Here is a 10707-nt window from a genome sequence, read left to right as displayed (position 1 = left end):
CCACAGTTTGGTTTCAGTTCGCCATGGGTTAGATGGCGACCAAGGACCAAGCGTGAAAGTGGCAGGAAGTATGTCAAAAAATTTTCCTGTGGCATCTAGCATAAGATAGAAGATAAGGATGGGCCTGATTTTTGTTTTACTATGATGAAATGTTTTAACTGTGCTTGTTCTTTTTTTCTCTCAGGTGAGGTGAGGGCAGTTCGCTATGGGCCAGATGACAACTTCAGCTTTCCAGTGCATCTTCTGGACAAAGCCCGAGGGTGCACTTGGCTGGAGGTATGTCAAAAAAGTTGCATTTAACATAACGTTTTAGCTAAATCGTTAAATTCAGAAGAGGTTAACCTAAACTCACACACCTGTGTTTTTGTTGAGTAATATTAGTAGGGGTGACGGTGGCTTAAGGTTGGAGGATTGATTCCCCTCTGACTGAGTTCTGTGGTTGTGTCCTTAGGAAAGTCACTTCACCCACATTGTCTAGTTGGAAACTGGTGGGTATGTGAATGTGTACTGTTACTTCAAACAAAATATAACTCAAGTATTAGTAAGTATATTTAGTCCAAAAACTATTGTCAGAAGTACAATTTCTTTAAAATGCTAACCAATTTGTAGTCAAATATAAGTGGATTAGACAAGGATAAGCGGATAAGGATAGACTAACACTATGATGAGATGGTTTACTTTAATTGTTCTGTTTCTTTTCAGGTGAGGTGGGGGCAGTTTGCTATGGGCCACCTGGCGATAACTTCCAAGAGCATCATTTGGACCAAGAACCCAGGTGAATGTGCCAAGAGGTATGTAAAAACACATGATTTTTGGTTTACTATGATAAGATGATTTAATTTTAATTAATCTGTTTCTCTTCAAGTGACCACCTCCACATTTGGTGTGCAGTTTGCCGTGGGCCAGATCATGACAACAACCTCAACCACTTTCAATGTCCTCAAGGACAGAGCGTGAACTTGGGAGGATGTAAAAATGTTAAGTGTTCTTGTGGCATTTGTAGGTAAATAGTTAAAATCAGAAAGAAAACACACTTGAATAGAGGTTAACACACTCACACACTGTTTTTGTTGAGTATTATTATCATGGGCGACAGTGGCTCAAGTAGATCACAAAACTGAATTCTTACTTCATACATTTTTTTTTAAATGTTAACTGATTTTTAGTAAAATGTGAGTAGATTAGACAAAGATAAGAGGATAAGGATAGGCCTGCACATGATTCAAGATGGTTTAATTTTAATTGTTCTGTTTCTTCTCAGGTGAGCAGCTCCACAATGGCTGTGAAATAGTCTGGGGGCAGGTCTTCTCAGATGACCACCTCTAAAGAAGCATAGAAGAACCCGAGTGGCCAGATGGCGATTTCTGTTTTTTATTTGTACTTTATTTATTTATTTATTTATTTCAGTTATGATATTTACATAATAAAAACAAACAAACAAAAAAAACACTCCCACACCCCACCTCTCTCTCCAAACTCATCACATACATACAAAATGACACAAAATCCAACAAGTAAACAAACTTCATCTGTCAGTCAAGTCCAGTCCTGATGATTTTTCTTTTTATCCATTCATTTTCCTAGCCTTTCTCCTCCATGGCCCTACTCAGGCTGTGGTGGGACCCACGCTCCTAATATCCCTAAAATCCTCATCCCAGCCCCCTACTGGAGAAAAAGGTGAACAACGCCTTTATACTCAGAATATGACGAAGACCATGAGGGGCCAATCCCAGAGGTCCTGCCCTCACCTAGGAGCTTTACATCTTCTGCAACTTGTCCGACCTCTCGCAATGTTCAAGGTACAATTGTCTTTTCTGCTCATTTTCACAATAAAGACTACTGATACTTTGCAGTGACATCATTTTGGGGGTGTTCTACATACATCTTTATGGCAGAATGTTCATGTCCGTTAGCATTAACTTATTTTAAGATGAAAACACAAGAAAACACAGACAATGATTTAAACACATTTTCAGGAGCCTGTGATCAATATGAGAATTTATGATCCTGTCTAGGTGTCAGATTATGTTTAAATAAAGCTCAAATTAAAATGTTTAACAAGCCTCAGATAAACCAGTGCTTACAGCTAGCATTACATGGCTTAAAGATCACAATTTTGTGCAATATATAATTTAAGACCTAATTAAGGCCTGATCAAGTCTGGGTTTAAATCTGGTGAGACTCAGAAATTCAAATATGATCTTGGTGGTAATTGGTGTGAAATGTTTGAGAACTGCTGCTTTAAAGATCTGTGCACTAATAAGCTAACACTAATTACAGTTGATTGATTTAGATGCCAGCAAAGAGACGCAGAGACAATGATGATCAAGGCCCAGCCAGAACCCTAAATTTAAAGAGGAGGATGAAGCTTCAATATGAAGTAATTACAAATTCATATATTTACAATACATTTACAATAAAGCTATTTAAGAATTAGAACCATCAAAATATAAGCAAAAAATTATATCTGATGGTGGCCCATTTTAGCTGAAAGGCTGGGCATAATTTCCCTGAAGACTTTAAGGCAAAGTGAGCCACTATTATTTTTAATTTTTAAAACTATAGGTTAGACAGACTAAATTACATGTATGGGTAAACACAGCCACTACACGTATTACAACTGAAGTAGCTATAAATTCATTATTATTTATTTATAAACCTTATCATTTTCACGTTGGATATTCCTGCCAATCAGTGTTGTGCTCTGCTGAGGCTGAAGTGTGGTTCGTCCCACAATAGCCATCACACACCAATCAAATGTTTTGTTTTTGTCAAATACAGAAGAGAACAAATTAAGACCCTTTGCATGAACTGGGGGTAGAATATTTAAAAAGCCAGGGGGCTCAAATGTTCTGTGGCTCATTTTACCTGATGGCTCAGTTTACCTGACTTCACCCCAGATTTTGCATCTTAAGCCCTCTTTAAATGTTTTTAGAATAATTTTTTCCTGCTTGTAAACCGGTTTAATATTGTTTGCTTGCTTCATTATTGCATTTTTATAAACTCCATATATATGCAATGATCCTGTTCAACTTAAATTATTACCTGAATCTATACATGCTTTTTCCTGTTAATAATTAAATAAATGTTTTATTTTACCAGGCAAAGCATTAAAAACTAATTCTTTTGGTGTGCATGCATTGTTGTACTTTAAAATAAACATTTCTTTTGTTCTTGAGAGACTTGACTTGTTTCTGAATTTTACAAAATCACAGAGAAAAGATTAACTGTTGTTTCATGGGGTGTGTTTGGGGGTGCCTCATCAAGATCATGCATCAATCATGTGTCTGTGTTGTACAACACCCGGGCCTTTTCAGTTTGACTTTAAGCATCTGTGTTGATATAAAAGTAGATAGATGAGATGAAAAAGGAGGAGGGAGGAATGCTCCTGAGGGGCAGAGCAACACGTTCCATCAAAACATATTGGACTGCTTTTCCCATCATACGTTTGGGCTTTGTAGTCCATGACGGCGGGTGAAGGCGAAAGAAAGCAGTGGCCTTGATCTCATGATATATTGCTGCATTTGTAATGATTATATGTTAGTTTGAAATACAGGCAGTCAAACACTGAGCCAGTTTCAAGGCTAGTTTGTGTGAAATCATAAACTGTATAAAGAAGATATGTATACAGTTTGTGTGAAATGTAGAATCTGGACGGAGCAGTGAAGTGAGAGCGTGTGGAGAGGAGCCCGTCTGTGACCTGTGTGTCCATGAAGTAGTGACAGCCTTGGTGGAATAACAAGACTATTACACATGTGTGGAGGAACATGTGTCTGTTCTTGTCGCTTGAGGGAAATCCAGGACATTTCTTCAGACATTTTGATTTGCATCTGTGAGGCGAGTTCAAACACAGAGCTGTGTTTAAGGGGACGTCTGTGACAGTGCTGTATTATAAATGCACCTTTCTGACCAGTGCAATGTCCTGTTGGTGACTGTATGTTTTGTATAGTAAGTGCATTATAGAGCTGTCATATGCCACTCATATGGTTTCTACATGCATAATAATACTTACAAAGAGAGCTAGAGGAATGAAGGCTCAGCTGCATAAATAAGGTAATAAGGTAAAAATAAATATTTTAATTTGTAATGTAATTTGTTTAAAAAGTGTAGTTAATAAATTGTTATCCACTAAATATTGATGTCCTACCCATTAAAGTCACTCCACACTACTGCAATATAGCTGCATAGAGAGTATTTTCAAGTAACCTACTTTACAATTGCATTTCTTTCCTCAGTCCATTTCCGTAAGAAGTTCAGAATACCTCATTATATAGACCTTTTCATATATTTATGTGTATACAGTATATTCAAGCTTTTTCTCCTGTCACCTCAGGACAGCCAGATATGACCAGTAGGGGGCAACACTTCCTTAGGTGATAGCAGGCTATAGCAGGCTATAGCAGGCCATAATAGGCCATAATGCACAGTACAGTGATGCCAGTAGAGTTTTAAAATGTAAATTTCATTATATGTTTTTTCTATATTACCAAATGCACTAACTGGTGTCAAGTATGTAGTGCACACTTCCAAAAGTCCAAGTTTAGCTGATTCATACTACTGCATAGACCCTTGCATGACTCAAGAGTTTAACTGCAATGAATCAGCATGACTTCTTCTGGGGATCAGTTTGTCAACATTTATTTCTGCTGACCATAATTTATAAAACCTAACACGCCTGTTTTCTGGAAGTTAAGTACGTTAGACACATAATGCAGTTTACAAATGTTCCATGACACATATGGGCACTTGCTACACACACGCCCTTTTGCACATATTTATTTAATTTAGACAAACTCAAAAACAAGAACTGAAAAACTACAATAACAACAGAGCTTAAATTGTTATGGGATTTGTTTGGTACTTGTAAATGTACAAAGCGTAAACAAACTTGTCACAAAGGCTTATTTATTAAGATAGATCTTGTCTGAATACATGCTTTGTTTTAAACCACTTTATAACCTTTATAACAATTTTGCCTCAGGGTTGGGTTTAAAACCGGAAACTCCATCACCGTTCTAATATTGAATTATTCTATCCGCTTATTCCACAGTTATTACTGTCCATATCCCAGGGCCATTGCATGGACAGAAGAGCGCGGCCTGCTGTGCTGGCACATTACAAACCCCAAATGAGAGTGTGTGTGTTGTAAACCAGATGCCAGTAGCAGTGCAACAGCAGCTAAAGGATTTAAACTTGAGCCACCACGAGACAGTCAAACTGAGAGCTCGATATGCTGGCATCATTTAAATACCGGACTGTCTTTTCTTTCTCAAAGCCCAGAACCTCACTGGAAACTTCTCCAGCCGCAGTGAGAGGAGCCTTGGCAAAAGCACATCCGCTCCAGAGCCTGGGCGTGTGTGACAGCTGAAAAAACAGGCCTAAACCAATGCAGACGCTGACACCACTTCCACATTTAACAGATGAAGAAAAACTGCTCCAAAGGTGGAGCTCAATAAATACACTCTGAGATCCACAGACAAAGCTTCACTGTAGTTTCAGACAGACTTTAAACAGTGCTCTTACCGTGAAGCAGTGTCAGCGTTATTCAGTTATTTCAATGAAACCTTTCTCTGAATACATAATCTCATTTTAAGACCACTTTTAAACCAATAAATAAAAAGATAATTTCAGAAAAAACGAGATCTTTATTAACATCACACTTGTCACTCTCACAGAGAGAAAAATTTAACATGCCAACATCAATAACACAATTCAGTTATAAATACCCAGTTACAGACCATATAATACTGACTGTAAATATAATTTCTCTGCATCTATTTCTGTGTAATGTCTCAGTCGTCCAGGTAAGTTCTATTGCAAAAGAAAATTTTATTCTGCCAATTGGACCAAAAAAACCTTTGTTCAGTTCACAGAATAAAAGTTTCTTTTGTGATGGTTCTCTAAAAAAAAAACATTACTTATATGCCAAAGCAAAGCTATACTGATATTCAGCCATAGTTTAAAAAGATAATAATAATCAAATTACATTCAGATGGGTCTGAATGTTGGCCATTTTTCTGTTACTGTGAATATATCATAAAAGTTCTTGTCCTTATTATGTTGAAAGGTTCATCTACTTTTTATCATCTTAATTATTGATTTTATCCTTGCGAACTCTAGTATTTTTATGAAGCCAACTAAGATAATGCCTGCATACAGTACAGTCTTTTCTGTTGAGTACATTAACTTGACATATTTGATTGAAAGCATTGGTGCCTTCATTAGAACATTTTGTAAACTTACATGCCAAATTTAGCTCTAAAGACATCTTGTTGATAACCACTCTCCCTTTGCAGATGGCCTGTGTGCGTGAAGCCCTAATTAATGGTTGAGATGAGTCTCGTGGGACAGTCTTTTATCTCTTGAGCATCCTGTCCCGTTCACTGTGCTCTGGAGATGTGAGCCTCCTGCTTCCTCTGCCTTCTCCTCCTCCATATTAGAGCCACCATCAGCAGCACCACCAGCAGAACCAGCACTCCGCCAATCAGACCTACTTTTAGAGGTAAGCTCCTGTCTGAGGGCTCGTACATGGTACAAGACGCTTTGCTTTTCCCTGCGTCATTCACTGCACTCACACACACTTGGACAACATCATCAACTTGTCCTATACTACCACTGCGTTTGTCTTTGCTAAATGTATATTTTTCTTGTCCACCCACTGTTACAATGTATCCTGTGACGTATGAAAGGGGTTCACACCACGCAACTGTCACATCTGATCCGTTCAACGTTACCAATCCCAAATTAGGGGCCTCTGGGGGGACTTTATTTGTAGATAATCCAGGACACAAACATCCAAAAGAGGCTGACAGCTCGTAGCATGAAGGCTGGTTTTCAAGACATGGTTTATAGTCGCATCTTTCTAAAACACCATGTGTAGGTACCAGTGGCACAGTGGAAATGACGGTGTAATCATCCACATCATCATATTCTTCAGGCACAATCACAAAACCTTCAGTTGGAGAGCCTAGTAGAGTTACAGAATCCAGAGGGCCAAACTCTGGAGGTTGGGATGTCATGGGCAAGGAGCTAATGGTTTTGAGGAGGCAAAAAAGCAGCAGGGGTAAAGGAAGATCTCGTTTGGCAGCCATAACACTCTCTGGAGAAAAAAACAAAAATAAGTTAGAGCTGGAAAATCAGTTTTTTGCATTGTGTTGGAATATAGCGCACCCCAGGGTTTGCAGCCGTTTGTGGATCATATTTAGTTTTGTACATAAAAAGTTTTGGAATGTATCACCCCCTTACAGCAATTTATTCTGTTAGACTTAAGCATTTCTGAAAACCTGAACTACATACCATTTCTTTTTGATACATCTGATAAAACACTTGAAAGAAGTATAGTGTAGAAATCATGGATGGGAAGCAACTAATTACGGATACTCTCATTACTATAACTGAATGTTTTTTAATATTTGTACTTTTAAAGAAGATTTTTAAACATCTACTTGTAATCTAAAAACTTGTAATTCTAATCATGTTGTAATTATAATTATCTACATTTAAAATCCTTGAAGATAGTGAGTACACATTTCACTTAACAGCTCTGCATCCTCTGCTCAAAACATATGCAGCTAGCAACTTCATTCAGTCTTAAACTGTTAAATTAATTACATTTTATATAAAAGATTAATCAAAAATACTATTGAAATTGCATTAAAACTTAACATTAATATTGGGAAACAGCATGCACACTTTTGCTTAAGTACAAATTTGGCAACACTACTCGAGTATATTAGCCATGTAACTATACTTTTACTTGAGTACAAATCTTCAGCATTCTTTCTACCACTGGTAGAAACATAGACCCTTTTTCCAATCCTTTCTTAAAGTTTGAAGAGTTTTCCACAACAAACAAGCTCTCAGTTCACTTAATGAAATCTCTACACGTCTACACAGGCTGTACTATAGACTCGTATTAAGTACAAAGTGTTAATCTTTGCTGTAACTAATTCAGGCCATATTGCACAACAAAATGCCGACACACACACCCTCGAATGACACAGTCCAGTCAGCTGTATCCCGTTACACCAAAGCCCTCCGAAATATTTAAAGAAAAACAATACCTGAACTAGTGGCTAGTTCAGCGGGCAGCACCAGAAAAGCTATGCAAAAAATGAATGGACTTTACACTGAGTCTTGTATCAGAACTCACAAAGACTGCACTGAAACCTAAACAAAGAGGTGCTCTGTTTAGATGGAAAGTAGAGGAGTTTCAAAATGAACATACCTCTTGTGTACAGAAACTCTAGTCTGATCTTCTTGGTTCTTCCTTGCTTATCTGCCACTTGTTGCTGCCTGTCTCAGTATGTCTCTGCTTTATATGCTTTTTGCTCTCCCCAAAACATTCACCTCCTTCTTTCTGCCCTCCCCTAACCCCCCCCCCCCCACACACACACACACACACACACACCCCTCTCTCTCTCTGACCCAGCCCAGCCCAGCCAGTCCTCTTCTTCCTATTCTGAAATACCTTAGTAATGAATGACTTACTGTGAATGTGATTGCTATCAGATTCATCATATGTTACATGTCTGCCACAGTGAGACACTGTGCGTCTCAAGTGTTAATGAGTTCTTGTTTTCCTTTTAGGGAAAAGGGAATTGTGAAAGACTATGGGCATGTTTGGTCTAAAGGTTTTGTAGAACTGAAAGTTAGTCATTAGCTGTAGATGCGGGCAGTTCCGGATGGCTTATATTGTCATCGACTAAACCTCTCCCTCTCACCTGAATGAGATGTGTGACCACACATTTTGGCCTTCAAATGAACTGAAAACGATTTGTCTAAATATGTGTAATGAGCTGGCCTTGACTTGTTGAGTTTTACAGAAAAGGAGACCCTGTTTCAAGAAGCAATAGATGCAATAGAGAAGTAGATGGCTTCATAGCCAGGAGACAATTATAGTAAAGTGGTAAGTGGTATATGTTTTCTGGCACTTGCTTGTCGCCTGGAATGTCACACAGTATAGCATTAAACTACAGTTATTCAATTACATCCTTATTGCTCAAACTGAGCAGGCTTGCTGACCTGTAACGTGGCTTGATAGCTTCACCCACTGCTCTCCACAGAGATATATAGATTTAATGCCATATTGTGGCATATTCTAAAATAATCAATAACATATAGATAAGCAGCTATTCTACACCCCACCAGAAAAGATAGATAGATGGACAGATAGACTGACTGACTGACCGACCTTTATTATTAGATATTATCTCAGAGAACTTCTCAACTTATCATCTTTTAATTATTCTGTTTCTTAGCCTTTTTGTGCAAATCCCAGAAGCTTCATTGCCAAATTTTGTTTTTTTTTTACTATGGAACATTTTGTTTTCATGTCTGACCAAACAATGAGCTCAGCTCTGACTGTGCAATGCTGACTAATAAATATACACATCACATATTCATACCATTACCGTATCAACAATTACAGTTACCAGGAAAAACCAAGATTGTGCCTGTCCTAGTGTGGCCCACTGGAATGAACAATTTAAAGGTGTTCACAGTTGGACTTTAGTTTCTTTTGACTAAATTAAGTCTGTGAGGAATACTTGAACATGCTGTAGCACTTACGGTGAAGAAAAACATTTAATGTGGAGTTGTCCATCTGACTCTGGGGCCACTAACCTACTGATTATTTCAACGTTTTGGGTGAATATTTTACAGACCTGGGCGTGGGAGTGGAAGTGTGAAGCAGATGGAGCTCTTGTGGAGGACTCCAGTATTTCTGTATGGTATAATGTGTCTATATAGTGTGCCTGTTATATAAATTGATTACATAATAACATTTTGTTATGTCTATTTTCTGTTAGCTAGGATAGGAACAGATGACTAAATAAACCAAATCAGAACTTGTCTCAGTATTGTGACAGTACTTGACTGATTTGACAAAGAGCCACTTGAAGAGAAATGAAGTCACCCATACTTCAGCTGTGACACAGTCTTGTCAGGCAGATGGTAACACTTAAACAGTTTGTTGCACCAAGAACTGCCCCATTTTCAGCAAGGAAAAAAACTTTTCCTGGGTTGCTGTGGCTGCGTGGCTGTGTTTTCCTCATCAAAATTTCCCCCATAATTATAAAAATGAAAGAAGCCAGAGGGAGTTCATGTTACTCTAAAGAGCAAATGGAAACTAAAACATGTTATTTAAAGCAGATAAAAATATAAAAAGAAGAAAAAATGAGAAGAAAACCAATAGGACTTACACATACATAGCCTATAAAAGCAAAGCCAGCAGTGCCTCCTAGAGTTTAGCCCACAAATAAAAACTAAATAAATAATAATTATATTATTCTTTTTTTTACTTTTTTTTTAGTTATTTTATTTTTTTTTAGTTGACTGTACCCTGTACCCCTGTACCAATATTTGCATTAACATTTTTTAAAATCTTTAGTCTATGTGGGAGAATGCAGCCTATACAATTACAGCCTATACAATGTATATATATATATATATATATATATATATATATATATATATATATATATATATATATATATATATATATATATATATATATATATATATATATATATATATATATATATATATATATATATATATATATATACACATACACATACACATACACATACATACATACAAACACCACACATAACTTCATGTACTAATTACATATTAATTAAGATATATACCTATATGCCCAGTTCTACGGGGAATTTTTATTTGACGTCATTGCTGTGCGACAAA

At 37.2% G+C, this 10707-nt stretch overlaps 1 protein-coding gene across 1 annotated transcript; it reads right to left on the bottom strand.

Moving 5' to 3' along the window:
- Positions 1–5625: 5625 nt before the first annotated feature.
- Positions 5626–8362, bottom strand: LOC110158602 (LRRN4 C-terminal-like protein). The gene is made up of 2 exons (XM_020923109.2): positions 8228–8362; positions 5626–7099 (listed from the first exon to the last, which is right to left on the bottom strand). The coding sequence occupies exon 2, from the start codon at positions 7089–7091 to the stop codon at positions 6381–6383; it is 711 nt and encodes a 236-aa protein (XP_020778768.1). The 5' UTR covers positions 7092–7099; positions 8228–8362; the 3' UTR covers positions 5626–6380.
- Between the last annotated feature and the right edge of the window lie 2345 nt (positions 8363–10707).

Source organism: Boleophthalmus pectinirostris, unplaced genomic scaffold, assembly GCF_026225935.1.
Source record: "Boleophthalmus pectinirostris isolate CB_2022bp ecotype Guang Dong unplaced genomic scaffold, ASM2622593v1 HiC_scaffold_12, whole genome shotgun sequence".
Lineage (NCBI taxonomy): Eukaryota > Metazoa > Chordata > Actinopteri > Gobiiformes > Gobiidae > Boleophthalmus > Boleophthalmus pectinirostris.
The sequence above is the reverse complement of the archived record's forward strand: the minus strand, read 5'-3'. Positions and strand labels throughout refer to the sequence as shown.